Here is a 20101-nt window from a genome sequence, read left to right as displayed (position 1 = left end):
GGCCCGGGGAGGGACGGCTCGGTGGGGGGCGCGCGCCCACCTGCGCGGGTGGGCGCCACACGCCGCGGGGACCTCGGTGGTCGTCGCCCCGACCTTTGTGTGCGCGCGGGTCGGGGGGACGCGGGCGGCGGGCGACCCCCAGAGCCCGGCCGGCGTGGCGGTGGGCAGGAGGGGACCCCCGCGGCGGGGGCGCCGCCGCCCGGGCGGGGGCCTCCGCTCCGCTCTCCCCGCGCTTTCGCGCTCCCGCTCGGCGTGCGGCGGCTCGAGCCGGGGAGGGAGCGAGGGAAGGGGTGGGGGGGGCGAGGGGGGGGGGCTGGGGGAGGCCGAGGGGCGGATCCTGCCTGGGGGCTGATCCCTCCCTCCCCTCGGCCGGGCTCCGTGGCGGCAGCGGCGGCGGCGGCGGCGGCGGCTCCGTTCCCCCTCCTCCCCCGGGAGCGGCGCCCGGGCCTGGGGGGAGACCGGGAGCGGAGGGCCGGCGCCCAACGAGGCCCCAGCCGCGGCCGCGCGCGGACCTCCTGCCCGGCGGCCCGGCCCGGCCGAGCCCAGGGGGGCGCCCCCGAAGCGAGGGGCCCGGCCGGCGGCTGAGGTAAAACGGGGGGCGGCGGCGGCGGCGGGGGCTCCGAGCGAGCGGGGGTGGCGGGGGCCGGCGGGGACCGAGCGCCGTGCGCGGGGGGTCGGAGGAGGGGAGCCACCCGGGGCTCACGGGGGCGTCCCGGGGGGCCGCGGGGGTGACGCGCGAGCTCTCGCCTGGAGCGAGGGCGGCGACGGGGCCGGGGAAGGCGCGCGCGGGGGAGCCGCGGAGCGAGGACCCCCTCCCGCACCCGCCATCTTGTTTCTCCCTGGTCCTGGCAGCGGGGCGGCTAAGCCCCGCCCTCCCCGCGCTCTCCCATTGGCCCGGCCGGGCGAGGGTTCCGCCCCCCGGGGGCCGCCCCTGGCGTCCGGGTTCCCCCTTGACGGGCAGGTCGGGCGGCCAACGAGTGCCCGCGACTCTGTTCCCTCCCCACCCCCGTCGTTCGCTGGCGCTCGCCTTCTCGGCGAGGGTCGGTCTCCGGGTCGGGCTGTGGTCCGCCTGCCCTGTGGTCTCTGGGGGAGATGTTCCGCCTCGGAGGGCGGCCGTGAAGATTCCACCGGAAGAGGTGCCTCTTTAAAGGGGCAGGGACCCTGTCTGGAGTCCTACCGGGTCTCCCGAGTGTCTTGTGTGGCTTGTAGGGGCGGGTTCCGTCCAATTGTTGAAAGTCCTGTTTCGGGGGGCCGGGGTGAGGGGGGCGGGAGTTGGGGCTCAGGGGCGGCGTGGAGCGTCTCTCGAGGCGGGCGTCGGGGCGGCGAGGGAGTGTGTGTGGGGGAAGAGTTGTTTACGTGAGGAAACTCCCGCCAAAAAAAGGAAAAAAAAAATCCCTCCGATCTAGATGTTGGCTCCTCGCAGGCGAAACTTCGGTTCCCTCCGCGGTAGCCCGGCCCGGTGGGTGTGCTCCCGGTGGCCGCGGGGCCCCGAGTGGGGATGGAGATGGTGGGTGATGCCCGGGATGCAGGGTCGGTGGGGGCGGGGAGCCCGTGGACCCCTCAGGATTGATGAAGTGTGTTCCCTCCTCAGAGGCTCCTGGCCCGTGGACGGGTGGGAGTTAGATCTTTTTCCTCTCGCTTTTATTTCCTTTTTAAACTTTTTTTTTTTATGTATATGGGTAGGCCTGGTCCCTCTGGGAATCCAGAAAAGGGCTTCCAGTACCCTGGAACTGGCGTTATAGACAGAGACAGTTGTGGGCGCTGGGAATCAAACTTAGGTCCTCCTAACTACTGAGCTATTTTTTTTTCAGCCCTTATATATTTCTGTTTATGTAAAATTTTTATGTGCATTGATGTTTTGCCTGCATGTATTTCAGTTTAGGGTGTTGGGTATCCTGGAACTGTAGGTACAGCAGTTGTGAGTTGCCATGTAGGTGCTGGGTATTGGACCTGGGTCCTTTGGAAGAACAGCCAGTGCTCTCAACCGCTGAGCCGTCTCCCCATTCCTGTGTACTTGTTTTTTCTCTAGACAGGGTTTCTTTGTGTAATAGAGCCCTGGTTGTACTGGACTGGCTTCCTAGACTATGTGGCCTTGAACTCAAAGAGATCCTCCTGCCTCCGCCTCCCAAGTTCTTGGAGTAGACGTGTGCCGCTTCACCCAGCACTGCTTTATTGATGTAAGGTGGAGGCACGAAGAAATTAAAAATCTTGTCCAGGTTATGTATTACCGAGATTAAAACCTAGTTTGGTGCGGAACGTCTTTGTAGAGATCCTGGAATCTCGCTGGTGTTTTTAACCTCCCAGCTTGAACACCAGCTTTGGTTGAGTCACACTTTTCTGAGCTTCTGTTTCTTCATGCCTGAAATGGAGACGATAGTGTCTGCAGTCTCCCAGGGTAGTTGCGGGAAATGCAAAGAAAAGGCCATTGTAGTGTACTGAGCATTCATCATCATATCTCAAAAGTCTTCCTGATAAGGGTGGCCTTGGTAACTGCCTGCCCGCCACTGCTCCTTAGCGGCAGAGAATGCTGGAGGAAGAGTAGACCGCGTAGACCGTTCTCCGCCAAACAAGGGGAGATTAGATATAAATACCACGGGAGAGGGCTTTCTGAAGTAAGTCCATTGAGAATTCACCTCGGTTACCACCCCAATCAAGTCCTTGAGTTCAGCAGATCTCAGGCTACTTAATTCAAAAGATTTCAAGCCAGGCGTGGTAGTGCCCGCCTTTAATTCCAGCACTTGGGAGGCAGAGGCAGGCTGATCTCTGAATCCAGGATAGCCAGGGTTACACAGAGAAACCCTCTCTCTAAGAGATCAAAAACCAAACAAACAAAACCCCACAAGATTTCCTAGAGGCACTCCCAGAGCTTGCAAGGTTTGTTTTTGGAACTGTCCTAAGCAGTTATCTTAAATGCTGCCTTCTGCAGGAAGGAATGTACACAATTTACCCTTGTTCATTCATATGCTGATTTATCTACCTCACTCTCTCGTTTCAATCCAGACATTGCTTTGTGATGCTTATTCTAAGCATCACCTGTCTCAAGTTTGTGTAAATGAGCTACCATTTGTTCTCTGTATTGCAAATAAAACAACCAGCCAATTCTTAGCAATGGAAAGATCGAGGGGCATCCTGGTCGGAGGGGAGGAGATAGAAGCAAAGAAGCGAGTGGGAGGAGGTGGGAGAGCAGAGATTTGGGAGGAGAGGACCCTGAAACACCAGGAGAGATGAACCGGACCTAAGATGTGACTAAAAGCAAGTATATTGTGGGAAATCTGAATGGGAGGAAACTATGCAGGCTTGGAGGTTTAGGATGGAGTAACTGTTGCCCAGCATTGTGTTCCAGGTTAATTAAATAAATCCCAGTCTCTGTGTGGTGATTTGGGTATATGGCTGGTTTAGGAATAACCGCTGTTTAAAAGATAAATATTCGTAATCAGCAACATACCCTGTATGCTATAAGCCTGAAGCATTTCAGATGTCTTTACTCTTGATAGTGCCAAGAGCTAGGGCTATCCAGCCATGGTGAGAGGTTTTGGGAGAAATTGTAGATCTGTGATTTTATGTGTGTATGTGTTTAGGAGGAGGTTCTCACTATGTAGCCTTGACTAGCCTGCCTGAATAGACCAAGCTGGCCTCAAAGTCACTGAGGTAACACCTACCTACCTCTGCCTCTCAAGTGCTGAGATTAAAGGCATGTGCCGCTGAGCCAGCACTAGGCTGGTGATGGTTTGGTTCACTGATGGAGCTCACTCTTTGTAAAGTTTGGAAGTCAGTGACACTCTTATTGTCACCATTACTGTCTTTGCATCCCCCTCTACAGGCGGGTCTATGTAGAGGCCCCATCTCATACAGACAAACAAGCAAACAAACTCCATGGCCTTGCTTTGTGGCTGGCTTTGAGCTCAAGAATCCTTCTGACTTAGTGTCTTGTTTTCTGAAGCCTTAAGCCTCATGTTTCCCATAATCCTCTTGTTTCTTAGCATTGCATGTACAGCATTAGAGCTCATCTTGTGTGTCTCTAGTTGGACAGGGCTCCTTGAGGATAGGGATCCTAAGGTTTAATTTCAGGGCCGGGGAGATGGCTCAGTGGGTTAGAAAGGGCTTACGGTGACGATCTGAGTTTAATGCTGGGGACAGAGATAGGCAGCTCTCAGGTGCTCATTGACTAATGTAACTGAAACCCCGAACTTGAGACCCAGTGAGTGATTTTGTCTTAGAAAATGAGATGGAGTACCGAGGAAGACCCCTCACCAGCTTCTGACTTCTGCATATGCTTGAGGGAAGGTGCACACCCACACACGTATGCACACAGACACGGACGTGTTTAATTTCAGTCACCTAGTGCGTTGAGGGCTCACTTGTTTAGCTAGCTTGTGTAGTTGAGGAGATGGTGTTACCAAAAATAAAAATACGATGAGCAGCGCGTTTCTCCATGCACCCCCGGCTGTCCTGGAACTCACTGTGTACACCAGGCTGGCCTAGAACACAAGAGATCCACCTGCCTCTGCCTCCAAGTGCTGGCATTAAAGGTGTGTGCCACACACAGCAGCCACTACCACCAGGCTGGGACTGGAAATGTTTTTAATGCATTTATTTATTATTTACACACTATTCTGTCTGCATTTGTGCCTGCAGGCAGAAAGAGGGCACCAAATCTCATAGATGGTTATGAGCCACCATGTGGTTGCTGGGGGTTGTACTCAGGAACTTTGGAAGAACAGACAGTGCTCTTAACCTCTGAGCCATATCTCTAGCCCTTGAACTTTTTTTTAATAATTTGTTTAGTTTTTAAAATTTTATGTGTATTAGTGTGAAGGTGTCAGATACCTTGGAATTGCATTACAGACAGTTGTGAGCTGCCATGTGGGTGCTGGGAATTGAACCCAGGTCCTTTGGAAGAGCAGGCAGTGCTCTTAACCTTGAAATTTTAAAGTAATCAGAAGAAAACATTTTCACTGAGAAGTGATGTCTGTAAAAGACTCAGAGACAGATGCCTTGTGAATGCTTTAGAGCAGTGGTTCTCCCTGTGGGGCTCCGTCCCCTCCGGGCATCAAAGACCCTCAGGGCTCCCTTCAGACCATTGGAAAACATGCTATTTAAATTACAGTTCTGAAGTAGTAATGAGAATAATTTTACGGTTGGGGTCACCACGACATGAGAGTCACAGCATTAGAAAGGATTAGAACCACTGTTTTAGAGGGATTTAGTCTAGAATGAGGAAATTGTGGGGTCTCTTGGTGACCACTCAGTCAGATGGAAGGGTGAATGAGTGCAGGTAGCAACAAATACCCAGTTCACACTTCTGCGGCCTTCTCTCCTTAGGCTTGTCTTCGTGGTTTCCAGTTGCCATGAGGAAGCCTCGCCGAAAGTCACGGCAGAATGCCGAGGGCCGGAGATCCCCATCCCCATACAGTCTGAAGTGCTCACCCACGCGGGAGACCCTGACGTATGCCCAGGCCCAGAGGATTGTGGAGGTCGACATCGACGGCCGCCTGCACCGCATCAGCATTTATGACCCGCTCAAGATCATCACCGAGGATGAGCTGACCGCTCAGGACATCACCGAATGCAATAGTAACAAGGAAAACAGTGAGCAGCCCCAGCTGCCCTCCAAGTCCAAGAAACCCTCTTCTAAGGGCAAGAAGAAGGAGTCCTGCTCCAAGCATGCCTCCGGTACCTCCTTCCACCTCCCGCAGCCCAGCTTCCGCGTGGTGGATACAGGCAGCCAGCCCGAGGCACCCCCGTTACCTGCTGCTTATTACCGCTACATTGAGAAGCCTCCGGAAGACCTGGACGCAGAGGTCGAGTATGACGTGGACGAGGAGGACCTCGCCTGGCTAGATATGGTGAACGAAAAGCGGCGAGGCGACGGGTACAGCTCGGTGTCGGCAGACACCTTTGAGCTGCTGATGGACCGGCTTGAGAAGGAGTCCTACTTGGAAAGTCGTAGCAGCGGGGCTCAGCAATCGCTGATTGACGAGGACGCCTTCTGCTGCGTGTGTCTGGACGATGAATGCCACAACAGCAACGTCATCCTTTTCTGTGACATCTGTAACTTAGCTGTGCACCAGGAGTGCTACGGCGTTCCCTATATCCCAGAAGGCCAGTGGCTCTGCCGCTGCTGCCTGCAGTCTCCCTCTCGGCCCGTGGATTGCGTCCTGTGCCCCAATAAAGGTGGGGCCTTCAAACAGACCAGTGATGGCCACTGGGCCCACGTGGTGTGTGCCATCTGGATCCCTGAAGTCTGCTTCGCCAACACCGTGTTCCTGGAGCCTATCGAGGGCATTGACAACATTCCGCCTGCCCGCTGGAAACTGACCTGCTATATCTGCAAGCAGAAAGGGCTGGGTGCGGCCATCCAGTGCCACAAAGTGAACTGCTACACTGCCTTCCATGTGACATGCGCACAGCGGGCCGGGCTCTTCATGAAGATCGAGCCCATGAGAGAAACCAGCCTCAATGGCACCACCTTCACCGTGCGCAAGACCGCCTACTGTGAGGCCCACTCGCCAAGCGTTGCCGCTGCCAGGAGAAAGGGTGACTCACCCAGAAGCCTCAGTGAAGCCGGGGATGAAGATGGGCTGAAAGAGGGTGGCGGGGAGGAGGAAGAGGAAGAAGCAGTGGAGGAGGGCCAGGAAGGCCAAGGTGGAGTGGGCAGCCCCCTCAAGGGGGTATCTAAGAAGAATAAGATGAGTTCAAAGCAGAAGATCAAGAAGGAGCCAGAGGAAGCTGGCCGGGAGACACCCTCCATCACTGTCCCCATGGTCACTGTCCCACAGATACCCTCTTACAGGTGAGCCTCATCTGCAGGGCTCTTGAGGAACCCTCTGTTTGTTCTTAACCGTAGGCCAGGTCTTCCCCAAATATGGCTGAGAGATGTCTGATCTTCTCCGTGCTCCCAGGTTTAAGCTTGTTCTCTGGAACGTGGGCCTGCCTTGTGGTTTTGTCTGTGCCCTTATAGTAATGTGTTTCCTTTGGTTCAGAGTGACATAAATCACTGAAGTTGTTTAGAAACGGGTCACGGCGTATCTAACTAAAGTGGTGGTTTTCACAGTGGCACTAAATGGCATTGTGAAGAGGGCCATTCTCACTGTCAACCACTCCATGGGTTTCTAGATGCTCATCATCTCTGACAACCCCAGAGGCTCTCACAGACTCCCCAAAACCCAGTTCCAAATGGGGAGCCTGTGCTAAGGGTCTGACACCTGCCTTCCACAGAGCTCTGTCCTGGGATAGATCCGGGGACTCTTTGTTTATGAGGGCTGTGTGTGAGAGAGGCTGTCCTCTTGACAAGCTTTGAAAAGTTGAGCTTTATAACCAAGCCTCCTGGACCAGCCCTCAGAGTCCTCAGAGAGAGCACTGTGCCTGCCTTAAACTGTCAGTGCCATAGCTGGGGCTGCGGGGAAGATTTTCCAGCAGAGCTGGAATCAAGGACTCAAAAGTATACAGTGGTAAGCTGGTGTGGTGGTACACACCTTTAACCCCAGCGCTTGGGAGGCACAGTCAGGGGAATTTCTGGGAGTTCAAGCCTAGCCTGGTCTACATAGTCCTAGGCCAGTGAGTGCTGCACAGTGAGACCCTGCTCTACACTGCTCTCTGCCCCCCTCCCCCAAAGAAAAGAAAAGAAAACTGTACAGAATTAGAGAAGGAAGGGTCTTGGAGACTGTTCATCTAATGTAGTCCTTGCACCTTCTCCCACATTCCCAGATGAAGAAACCACAGCCACGGGAGGTAAAGTTTTTCGCTCCTTTGTTCATTCAATGAGGTATTTATTGAGCACTTACCACATGCCATTTCCTGTTCTAAGGGGTGGAGCCAGGTGGAAAGAGCCAGATGGTGGGCCTTTAAGCGCTGGGCTTTCTTCTGCCTGAATCTTGATGAGAAGGTTAGGGATGAAGGGGGTTCTGGCAGGCTGTGGAAAATCAGTCCTAGGAGGGGAACAGGCCGCCAGACTTGCCCCACTGGGAAGGTACCAGGACAAGATCAGTACAGGCAGGCTCTTATCTCGAGCCTTCAGCAACTCTGAGTGTGTCTTCTAGACACAGAGCTGGTCTTGGTTTCCTCTCTCTTGAGGTAACTGGGTCAGTGCTTAGCCCCCATTTGTAGGGTGGCTGTGCCCTGGGGCTAGCTTTTGGTTGTTGCAGCTGCTGTCTGAGATGCCTTTCCCAGGAGCCAGATTCACTGGCTAAGAACAAGCGCTGTTTAATACTTGTGTGACCTTGAGGAAGTTGCTTAATTGCGCTAAGCCTGTGTTTGTGAGCAAACTCCAGGTAGAGTAGAGAAGGAACTGAGGCAGTCTGAGGCAAGTGCTTAGCACAGTACCTGGCAGATAGTAAGCGCTCAATAAATGGTGGCTCCTGCTGCTGCTGCTGTTATCCCTACCTGCACCAACGCTGTTGACCTCACATGGCCAAGAGGTAGAGGGAGGGGCTGGCCTGCAGGTGGGCAGGTGTGCTTGGCATGGGTGCTGGCGGGGTCCGTCCTCCTGGGAAAGGCCTAGGTAAGCTTAAGCTTGGCTTTGGGGCAAGGACATCTGACTGGAGACGGAGAAGGCGCTGCTGGGCAGTGCCCGCCCTACGCGCCTCATCTTAAGTTTCACCTTGATTAGCTACGCTTAACTCCCCTCCTGTGGAGTGGTGTGAAGAGATAACGCAGGGGAAGGAACAGGGGCACTGAGGCCTCGCACACTTTGGGTGTGTACTGTAGTTGAAGAGCTCATGGAGTCAGCCCACCTAGGCTACCATCTTCTTAGCTGCCTTAGGAGCGCCGGGCTCCCCACCCTGTGTTCCTTGGGAGCCTGTCCATACTGTGTGATGTGCACGCAGCGCCGCTCTTCTTGAAGGTGTTCATTAGGGCCTTTCCTGTTCTGGCCCCCATAAGTGTTACTTGTTTAAACCCAGATCTTAAGACTTCTCTTTGCTGGCTACGAGTTTAAAGCTTCTATCCTTTTACATGTTTAGATTTTTGTTGTTGTTTTTCTCCTATTTCCCTTGGAATCAAAATTAGGTATTTTTAGAATTCGAGGAGATTTTTTTTGTTTGTTTTATTTTGTTCTTATTTCGTTGGTTTTTTCGAGGTAGGGTTTCTGTCCAGGCTGTCCTGGACCTGCTTTGTAGACTAGGCTGCCCTCGAACTCACAGACATCGTCTGCCTCTGCCTCCCCAGTGCTGGGATTAAAGGTGAGCGCCACCAAGTCTGACTGATGCTAAAGTTTTAAAATCAGGGGGTCAGCTGGGTACAGTGTTATAATACCTGTAATGTCAGTTGGAGTCTGAGGCAGGAGGATCTTAAGTACCTGGCTAGACCGGGTAGTATAGTGAGACCCTATCTTTCACATACATGCCCCTTCCGAGGTCAGATTACACGTGGGTGCAGAAAGCTGTGACCTGCACTGCCTTTGAGCTTGGTTGTGGCTACCCCAAGGTCTGCTGAGATGCCCAGCCACAGAGGCAGGGAACTGGCCACAAAGCACACAACTTGCTCAAATTCTTATTTTCTTTTTGCTGCTTTTATCAAGCGGAGGCTTGGGTCGGGAGCACAGGCCTGTTTCCCAGGGCCCGCATTGAAGCATTTCGTGGCAGGCAGTGGGCTTCTGTGACAGGGCTCCTTTGGAAGATCAGGACTGCCAGGCAAGGTGGAAAAGCAGGTGAAACACGCTCAGACTGCCTCACTGCTGTCTTTCTCAGCTCCCCCCTGAGGCGAGGCATTGGCCACGTCCTCCTGTTTTCCTGTGTGAGGTGCAGAAACAAGCAGAGGTCTGGGTAGGATGCAGAGCTGCGTGTGGCCCAAGCTTCCCACTGACCTGCCTCTCACTCCCCTGTGCCTCTACTCAAGGTTGAACAAGATCTGTAGTGGTCTCTCCTTTCAGAGGAAAAACCAGTTCATGCAGCGGCTGCACAACTACTGGCTGCTGAAACGGCAGGCCCGGAACGGCGTCCCCCTCATCAGGCGCCTGCACTCCCACTTACAGTCGCAGAGAAACGCCGAGCAGGTAGGCACACCGACTGCTGGAGGCTGTGGAGGGCCGTGGGGGCGGGGGGGGGGGGGGGGCACTCTTCCGCCCGTAGCCTTTGCCAACTTCAGCCCTGACAGTGGCCCTCAGAAGGGAGGCGCCTTGTGATGGTTCATGCACTGCAGGTAACTTCAGAGAACACTGAGCTGCAGCTGTTGGCATTAAGGAATGAGAACAAAGCCTTTTCCTCTTGGATTAATCTGACCAAACTTCAGTTCTTTACTTCTCTCCTTGTGTCTTCCATCTGTCTGGCCTGTCTGTAGTCTGTCTGCTTGTTTTGTTGTTTTTTTGTGTGTGTCTATGTGTGTGTTCTGTCTGGCCTGTGCCTAACAAAGGGTTTTCCTCTGTATTAATTGAACAGCACAGAAAAGATGACATGGAATTCTTTGTTGTTGTTTCAGATTTATTTTCTGTGTATGGGTGTTTTGCCTGCATGATGCCTATGAGTGTCTGTTGCCCAGAGTCCAGACAAGGGTGTTGGATGACCTGGGACTGAATTTATAAATGGTTGTGAGCCACCACGTGGGCGTTGGGAACTGAACCCTGTTCCTCTGCAACAGCCAGTGCTCTTATGCGCTGCCTCAGGCTCTCCAGCCCAAACGAGGGATTCCTCTTTTTTTTTTTTTTTTTTTTTTTTTTTTTTTTCCTTCTTCTTTTCCCTGAGACAGGGTTTTTCTAGATAGCCTTGGCTGACTTGGACTCACTTTGTAGACCAGGCTGGCCTTGAACTCACATTGATCCACCTGCTTCTGCCTCCCTGAGTGGGATTACATGCATGACCCACTGTTCCTGGCTCAAGGGATTCCTTGCAGAAATTTATGACAGTTTTGTAAAGAAGAAGTCATTTTACCCTGACCCAGAAACACTTAATACTGCAAACAGAGCTTAACAAGTTATATCTACGTGTTGTTCTTAAAATTTATGGTGGATATTTGTTTTAAGGTCGATTCTAACCTGTTGATTGCTTTCAGCAAATGATTATCACCACACATACATACATGTACGTGTGTACGTATGGCTGGGTCAGAGACATGGGAGAGAACATAACAAGATGAAAGCTATGTTTAGGTTGTAAAAGCTGATTACACAGGAAATTTAAGGCCAGAAAGGTTGATTACATTGTTCTCTTAAAAGCAGAGTAAGCTTAAACAGTCTGAGTACACAGTAGGACAGCAGATTGAGTCCATAGTCTTAAATGATCTCAAGGTATATTATCAACTGGGCTGTAGAGTCCTCCAAAAGTTTAGACTCTTTGAGGCCAAGAGATATTTTTGTTAAAAAATACATCACTACAAGGCTTGACTTGAGGATAAACTCTAGGACAGAGTGAAGAACAGCCCAGTGTCACAGTTAGATAGGCAGAACGCTCTGTAAGAGGTGGGCTGAGTGAGCAGAGTGGCTTAACGGTGTAGACTGAGAACAGGTGCCCTTTGCCCTCAAACATTGCAGAGTGAATATACACCTGGTGGTCTGGCCCGACTCTGCAGCCTGTCCAGCTGTGCAGCCATTTCGCAGCAGCAGTCACTGCGTGTTAAGTGTCCCTCCCCGTCGTCCACACATGCTTCCTTCCTCACCTTGGGTCTCCCCACACTGCTGCAGAGAAGCAGAAGCTGCATGTGACCCACGCCTGGGGCGTCCTGTTTGCACCTCACGTTTAAGCTCCTGAGTCACAAGCTTCTGTCTGGACTCTTGAACCTCTGCTTCCCCGAAGTCTCTCTGTAGCATTTGCAAGCTCCTCCCAGCGTCTTTCCTCAGATTGTCGCCGTGACCGTTGTCTTCCATTTGACAGTGTGGGTCGCTGTGTCCACAGATTTCTGTGACTCTTTACAGCCATTTTCACACACACCTTCGATTGTACCCTGTGCTGATCTCATCTTGTTCTGTGTGTGTGTGTGTGCGCGCGCGCGCATGTGTGCGAAAGACATGTTGACACCAGGTGCTTCCTGACCTTTGCAGTAGTGGTTTGGCTAGAGTGGCTGGCCAGCAAGCTGCAGGGATCCTCCCCAGCACCCCGGTTTTCACATGGGTTCTGGGGATCTGATCTGGTCTTTGGGCACTTTCCCCAGTCCCCTCTGCTTCTCATTTTTTAAAGACAGCACTCCTTGCAGCTTTACTGCATACTGTGTAGAGAATCTTTTACTTGTCGCCTGGTGGTGGTGGCACACACCTTTAGCCCCAGCACTGGGGAGGCAGAGGCAGGTGGGATCTCCGAGTTCAAGGCCAGCCAGGACTACAGAGTAAGTTTCAGGGCAACCAGGACTACATAGAGAAACCCTAAGAATCTGTTTGTTGTCGTGCTTGACGCTAACAGGAAGCAGCTTTAGGTTTTGTCCTGTTCTCATTCCCACCCCTTTGTTCTGTCCTCAATCTATTTGGCATGCTCCCAGGTGGATATTGTCACCTGTGACTCAGATCATCGAAAGTGAAATAATCATCTTCCTTCCTCTAGGTAACCTCTGCCCGTGCTGTCGTGAAAGCCTTTCCCCTGAGCTCACACTTACCAGTGCTGTTCTTTGTCACCGTTCTAAGCTCCTCTGCCTGTTCCTGCCCCTAACTAGCGTTAGCTTCTAGATGGTCTCTAGCTGTTTGCTTTGCTTTATAACTGGTATCATCTCATTCACATGATACTTCCTTCCATCACCGCTTTTCCAAGAACATATTATCCTCTGCAGACAGCCTGAGTTCACACTCTGGCTTAACTGTCCCCCCCTTGGGTCTGGGGCTTCTGGTATACTAAGCAGGTGATGGACCACCAAGTTGCACCCCAGCCTTTGTACCTAACACTTGGAACAGGATCCATCTGGATGGGGGATTTTCACAGCTTTTGGGATCCTCTAGCTTCTGTACTCTTGCTGGTCCATTATGCTCACCAAACAAAATCAGTAATTCTGCCTCCGTGTTTTGCCCTCTGTCCTATTGGTTCCTGAAGAGGCCTTTCTGACTGCTGTGCTCATCTGGCTCTCCCACTGTACACTCAGAAGATTCCCTGAGAAGCCTTCCCAACCGAGCCTCCCCTATTCAGATGCCTCTGTTTTGTATCCTCTCAACAATGTTTGTAAAGGCTTATTTTTCAGTGTGAGTGTGTGCATGCACGTGTGTGTTTGCGGAGGGTGTAATCCAGTCCTCTGCAAGAGCATGCCCACTCTTGACCACTGAGCGTTGCTCCAGTCCAGGAGTCGTTGATTTTCACTGTTTTACCAAAATATTTTCAAACCGCAAGCTACTACTACTAGTAAGAACTCTGCCCCACTTTCTAGCGAAGGCAGAGCTCTAGGGTGAGCTTCCTCCAACCCTTACCTAGTCTTACTAGTTTTCTCCTGGAATGCTCTCCAGCTCTGAGGACCATAGTTGGGAGCAGTGTCCCTGGGGCTGGGGAAGCAGTCTGAGGTCACTCTTCAGTGTTTGCTCTTGTGCAGCAGCACTGAAGAAGCATCCCAGCACCAGGAAAGGCCCTGGGTGATGGTGGGGGAAGGGCTGTCAGCAACCTTGGGGAGAAGGAGCAGGAGGGCAGGATTCCCAGTGGCTGAAGCCCGCAGAGGTTGAAGTGGGGACTGTGGGAAGGGAGGCAGCCACAGCTCCCGTGTTCTTGCCTTGTTCAGCGGGAGCAGGACGAGAAGACAAGTGCAGTGAAGGAGGAGCTGAAGTACTGGCAGAAGCTCCGCCACGATCTGGAGCGGGCGCGGCTGCTGATCGAGCTCATCCGCAAGCGGGAGAAGCTGAAGCGGGAGCAGGTGAGCAGGGCGGGAGCCGGGCTCTCAGGGGCCCCCCTCTGCTGCCAGCAGTCCTTTTCCCTCCTGTGGGCTCCATGGCTTCCCTCTCGGGGTTGGGTGGAGTGCTGCTGGTCGCTTCTGGGTTTTGTGCTTCAGCTCGCTGGGCTGGAGCTATGCTTAGTCCCACTGGCCTGAGCACCCATGACTGGAGTGTCTGCTTTAGACGTGTTTGGAAGACGACCGACCTGAATGTTTTGGAAAGCTTCTGGAGCTATTGCATGGCATTGCCCGATGACAACGTGAGGTTCTTCCTGGGCCATAGGCATCATTTGCGGACTTGTAGTCATTTCAGATGTTCTCGGTTCAGAACATTCAAGGTCCCCCGACCACGCGGGGAATGTTAAGGCCAGTGGTATGTCATGTGGTTAAGGAGCATGACCTCTGTTGTTGCCACACTGGGTCTAAAGCCTGGCTCTGCTACTTTCTGTTTCCAGGACATTAAACAAACTGCTTAATCTGAAGACCTCTGTTTTCTCATCTTTAGTTTAGAGATAACGGCAGAGCTGACATCATAAAGATAGGTGAACTTGTGTTTGTAAAAGTTAAAAACAATGGGTCTGGGGAGGTGGCTCAGAGGTTAAGAGCACTGGCTGTTCTTCCAGAGAACCAGAGTTCAATTCCCAGCACCCATGTAGCAGCTCACAACTGTCTGTAATCGAGCTCAGAGTGATTTGCCACCCTCACACAGACAGACATGCAGGCAAAACGCCATTGCACATAACATTTTTTAAAAAGTTGTGGACAGTGCCTGGCACATGGGCAGGGTGGCGACTGTCGGCTGCTTTGTTGTTAGTGGTGGCGCCGACACTCTGCCCCGCTGGAGGGCCTGCCGCAGTGCTCCGCACATGGCACACGGCAAATATTATTAACGGAGTGGATGACAAGCCCAAACTGTTGTCTCCAGGCCAAGAGGAGCAGCTGTTACTCGAATGCTTCCGAGGCGTGGGCTAAGATTGTTCCTTCTCCTTTCAGTTCAAGCGCAAGCCCCCCTCTCCTCGGTCAGCAGCGTGAGTTCCACTCCAAGTCTGGGCAGCTCTCACTGTCTACCTGAGTGGCCAGGGAGGCTGTCTCAAGACCTCATGGGTCAAATTGTACACTGTATCCAGGCTTGGTCCTATGGCGTAGATAGTCTTTCTCCTGGCTCTGGGAGTGGAAGGTAGGCAGGTTTGTGTTGATGGGGACAAAGGCAGGAGCTGGTCCGCCTCACCAGGGCTTTGTGCTGTTTCGTGGCAGGTACCCATGTAAGCTAACCCTAGACAGGGTGCCACTGTAACTGCTGCTTTTGGCTCCCTGGTCACCGCTGCTCTCAGCGAGAGCGCTCGCCCTCCTGCTCTCATCATGACATGCACGTTCCATCAGTGGCTTGCTCTAAGGCCTGGGCGCAAACACTTTCTCAGTTCGTTTCTCAACCAGATAACTTGTAGAAACTCAGTCATGTGGTCACCAAGCTGCATGTACCATATATGTGAAGTCGGGCCATTAATCGAGACAACACCGGGAGAAGAGCAGTGTGCCCTAATGGTCAGGCATACCCCGTGGAAGCTGACTGAAGCCCTGTGCTAACTGGCCATTAGCCATGTGACCTGGAGCTGGTTACTTGCTCTCTGTCTCCACTTCCTCGTCGTGAACTGTCTATCTGTACCTACCTTGCATATGCGCTGTACATAAAACGCTAGAGTGGCCCCACATATATACCCCCAAACACACATATACCCATAACTAAAATAAATCTCTAAAAAAATGCTGAGACTATTACTTGAGACCTAGTATGGATTATAAAAGTGTTAATATAATCAATAAGGTTCTTCATATGCAGAAAACATTTTTAAAGTAGCTGTTCGTTCTTGTCTGTTCTATGCCGCCTTAATAGATTATCACAGACTGGGTCATTCACAGAGAAAAGTTGATCTGGCTCCCAATTCTGGAGGCCAAGACGTGAGGGCATGGTGACGGGCTGGTGAGGGCTCCGCACTGCACTGTCTTTGGAAAAGCAGATGGGCTAGAGTTTGCCGGATCAGCAGTTGCTCCTCTGAGAGCCACTCCCAGGCCACATGATGCCAGCACCCTCCGCCCTAACTTACCGGGAGACATTGACGTCAGCGCCATTCTCATCAGCCTTGGGATGGGGGTGATCGGCTTCATGCCTCCTGAAGATTCGTTACACACAAGGACAAGCAGGTTGCAAAGATTCAGGGCCTCTTGTCGAGGCATTCTGCTCACTTCTTTGTTGTTCCCAGGTCAAAGTGCAGCAGGCTGCCATGGAGCTGGAGCTGATGCCATTTACCGTTCTACTGAGGACAACTTTGGACTTGCTGCAGGAGAAGGACCCTGCGCACATCTTTGCTGAACCCGTCAGCCTGAGCGAGGCAAGTTGCCCCTCCGAGCAGCAAGCCTGCCCTGGAAGTAGCCTCTGACTAGGCCAAGGAAGGGGTTGGGCCACAGGCCATCCATAGTTGAGGGTGGGGTGCTGTCTGGCAGGCTAGCAGACTTGCTCATGGAGAGGGCTCTGTAGGAGGTCTGGGTGGACCAGGCCCTGAGGCGCTCAGTGAGCCTGACGTGGCCGCAGCAGAGAGTTGGGAGCCAAGAGTAACAGTGCAGGGTGCGCCTGTGTGGCTCGTAAGTAGTTGTTGTCATTGTACAGGTTTTATATGTTTAGGTTCCAGATTACCTGGAATTCATATCCAAGCCAATGGATTTTTCTACTATGAGGCGGAAGCTGGAATCTCACCTGTACCACACCTTGGAGGAGTTTGAGGAGGACTTTAACCTTATAGTTACCAACTGCATGAAGTATAATGCTAAAGACACAATTTTCCACCGAGCAGCTGTCCGCCTGCGGGACCTGGGAGGGGCCATCCTGCGGCATGCCCGGCGGCAGGCAGAGAACATCGGCTATGATCCCGAGAGGGGCACCCACTTGCCCGAATCACCCAAATTGGAAGACTTTTACCGATTCTCCTGGGAGGACGGTGAGAAGCCTGGGTGGGTAGGGCGGAGAAGCAGCAGGAAGAGAGGCACAAGGACAGGGCCCCAAGGGTGGGCCTTGGAGGTGCAAAGCTGTGTGCGTGCGTGTGTAGCTGGAGGAATTCTGGGGGTTAGACTGGTGTGCTGCTGAGCGACAGGAAAGGGGAGCTATGTGTTTGGAAAGCTGAAGCCTCTCCGGGCATCTTCCCAGGTGCCTGCGCTGTAGCCCTAGAGCATGGCAGGGCAGGACCGGAAAGAAGAGTGCTTCTGGGCACCATGCTCTGCCTGTCCTGCTGGCCTCATCACTCAGGCCAGGCTCGCTAAGGCACTGCATGCTGCTCTGTGGCCACAGGCTAACTGTGACTTGCTTCCCACAGCTGTTTCCCGCATTCCAGTCTATCCCTTCTGGGCAGCAGTGTTGTAGAGCTCATGCCCACACTGGCCCTGCTAGAAGTCACTGGGCGAGGCATTCCAGGAGCCTATTTTCGCACCTAAAAGATTTCAGCCCCTTTCTCTTGGCCTGTGCTGGGCAGGTCCTTCAGCCTCATCTGTCCTCCCTTCTTCCTGGCAGTGGATAACATCCTCATCCCAGAGAACCGGGCCCATCTGTCCCCAGAGGTGCAGCTGAAGGAGCTGCTGGAGAAACTGGATCTGGTGAGCGCCATGCGGTCCAGCGGGGCCCGCACCCGTCGTGTCCGAATGCTGCGCAGGGAGATAAATGCGCTTCGCCAAAAGCTGGCACAGCCACCACCACCGCCACTGCTACCTTCACTGAGCAAGACTGCGTCTAATGGGGAGCTGCCAGCAGGACCTCAGGGGGCTGCAGCTGTGCTGGAGCAGGCCCTGCAGGAGGATCCGGAGGACGATAGGGACAGAGGTGAGAGAGTCACAGGCAGGCAGGGTGGCAGGGTGGGTAGGAGTCAGGAGGAGTAAGAGACTAAAATCTCTTTGAGAGTACCTTTCCTGAGTATGGGTCTGACCCTGCAGGTAAGAGAAGCCCTTGGAAGAGGTGGGTGTCGCCCTTCGTAGAACATTTGGGATGCTATTACAAATATTTAGCAATCAATAGAGAGCCAGATTTATTTGTCAGAGTGGACGCTGGCTCCTGTGTTGGTCTGTGCTCTCAGGGGATCCAGATGTTCCAGCATGGTTAGTTGCAGGGCTGTGGGGAGGTTCAACCCGATACAGCAGCATCGCGTGTCCTAGCTACGTCAGCTCACTCTCCACAGTGTGGAGGGGCTCTGAGCACAGCTTAGACTGGGATGTGGGAGGGCAAGCAGAAAAGTGAAGACCCTTTTTGTGGCCTGGACCCTTGGTTTTGATCCCAGCTGGCCAAGGCTGTAGACCCATCCCGGGCAGAGGTGTCAGGCTACAAAGGGCCTCATTGATTTGAGCAGGTGGCTTCCCACGGGAAAGTGACATTGGCAGCCAACAGTTTATTAGTCGCCTGGTAAGCTTTTTAAACTGCCCCCCACCTGATGATTTGAGGAAGTGATTCTCAAAAAACCCAGGGGCCCAGTGTGAGCTGAGCTGCTGCTCACACTTCCTTTACTAAGGACCGGATTGTCCCGGTGGTGCCCGCCCTTGCTGGGAGCCCGAGGTTTGGGGAGGCCTGTCACTACACACGGGTTTTGATAAGGCTCAAGTGGCAGAGGTTGGCCTGTCTTATCAGAGAGATGATAGAGAAGCCACATGCTGTGTGACCATTGCCCAGAGGGTTTCATAAGGTCACAGAGGTTCACATGGGGAGGTCTGGGCTGTGGCTTGTGAGGTTTCAAGCAAGACCAGACCTGTTGGAGAGCTGCTGACGTAATGCACGTGGTCTGGGCTCTCTACCACTGCAAACAGGTGAGAAAACACTGACTTCCGGTGAGAACTAAAATCCTCCAGTCTGGCAGGCTGAAGCCCCACCTAATTATTGACCATGCAAGTGGCTTTCTCAGATTGAGTGACACTTGTGACACATACTGTTAGGCTCGCTTTGTAAGCTCTTTACAGGACATCCATCTTCCGGTCATGGTCTGGAGTGTAACCTAGGCTTAGAATTCTTAAAAAACTTCCTAGTTAAGTGCTTCTCTACCTGTGGGCCACTACTCCTTTGACAAACCTGTCTCCGAAGATACTTACATTACAGCTCATAACAGTAGCAAAATTACACTTAGGAAATTACAACAAAAATAATTTTACGTTTGGGGGCCACCACATCGCGAACTGTCTTAAAGGTCACAGCGTTCGGAAGGCTGAGAACTCTTAACACAAAGCAAGGATTAAGAACTCCTAAGAACGAACGGAGCTTACGCCTCCTTTGATTTTTGCTTAGGTCTGAGGCCCAAGAGGTGTCAAAGCCATCGCACAGCCCATTCTTTCGGTCCTTGCTTATCAGAGTCGGCATCCGGCTCATAGGAGCAGACTGTGTCTAGAATGTTCAAGCAGATTCTCTTTTTCTCTAACAGATGATTCCAAATTGCCCGCCCCACCAACCCTGGAACCCACTGGGCCTGCGCCTTCCTTGTCTGAACAGGAATCCCCTCCAGATCCCCCCACCCTAAAACCCATCAGTAACAGCAAACCTTCAAGCCGGTTCCTAAAGTCCCGGAAGGTGGAAGATGATGAGCTCTTGGGAAAGCCAGCCCTGCAGCTGGGGAGCGAGCCCTTGCAGTGCTTGCTTAGTGACAATGGCATCGATAGACTGTCTCTCATCAGCCCTGACAGCCCCCCTGGCACCCCTCACAGCGGCGTGGGCCGCCGAACAGCAGTCCTCTTCAAGAAGGCCAGGAATGGAGTTAAGCTCCAGAGGAGTCCAGATGGGACCCTGGAGAATGGCGAGGACCATGGCACAGTGGACTGTCCTGCTTCTCCAGCCAGCACGGAGGATGAGCACTATTCCAGGAAGCGGCCAAGGAGCAGGAGCTGTAGTGACAGTGAAGGGGAGAGGTCCCCTCAGCAGGAGGAAGAGACAGGTGACCCTGCCTGTGACTTCTTTTGCTGTTTCCCATCTGCTTTGCTGCTTTGCCTTGCCGGGGCCACCTTCCTCTGTCAGCCATCTCTAGTGGCCTCTGTGAGAAAACAGGCTTAGAGCAGGGGTTTTCAGAGGGCCAGATTATATCATGGGCTGTCACTGGCCTTGAGGGGAATGTAAGATTTGATTGTTTCTTTCACTTCAGTTTGCTCTTGAGATATTTTTATCAGATACTGTCTTAGGCACTGGAGGAAAATTATTGAACAAACTATGAAAAATCTCTTATAGGAGAAACAGACTAAAGGCAAATGAGGACTCTTTTATGAGAAGCTTTGGAGATGATCTAAAACACACACACACACACACACACACACACACACACACACACACACACAC

At 52.9% G+C, this 20101-nt stretch overlaps 1 protein-coding gene across 4 annotated transcripts in view; it reads left to right on the top strand.

Moving 5' to 3' along the window:
- The first annotated feature begins 400 nt into the window (after nt 1-400).
- Brpf3 (bromodomain and PHD finger containing 3) overlaps nt 401-20101 on the top strand; it is a 36021-nt gene continuing 16320 nt past the window's right edge. For 2 of the 4 annotated variants that reach the window (XM_055607073.1, XM_055607076.1), the window contains exons 1-8: nt 401-586; nt 5323-6793; nt 9835-9991; nt 13612-13743; nt 16020-16148; nt 16439-16751; nt 17318-17623; nt 19200-19706. In XM_055607073.1, the coding sequence (XP_055463048.1) occupies nt 5349-6793; nt 9835-9991; nt 13612-13743; nt 16020-16148; nt 16439-16751; nt 17318-17623; nt 19200-19706 (2989 nt within the window). In that variant the 5' untranslated portion in view covers nt 401-586; nt 5323-5348. Of the gene's footprint in view, nt 587-1072; nt 1137-2581; nt 2613-5322; nt 6794-9834; nt 9992-13611; nt 13744-16019; nt 16149-16438; nt 16752-17317; nt 17624-19199; nt 19707-20101 lie in introns of those variants that run through there. The other 2 variants (XM_055607074.1, XM_055607075.1) reach the window with 2 other exon arrangements.

The sequence above is a fragment of the Psammomys obesus genome, unplaced genomic scaffold (genome assembly GCF_907164565.1).
Source record: "Psammomys obesus unplaced genomic scaffold, mPsaObe1.curated_primary_1811, whole genome shotgun sequence".
Lineage (NCBI taxonomy): Eukaryota > Metazoa > Chordata > Mammalia > Rodentia > Muridae > Psammomys > Psammomys obesus.
The sequence above is the reverse complement of the archived record's forward strand: the minus strand, read 5'-3'. Positions and strand labels throughout refer to the sequence as shown.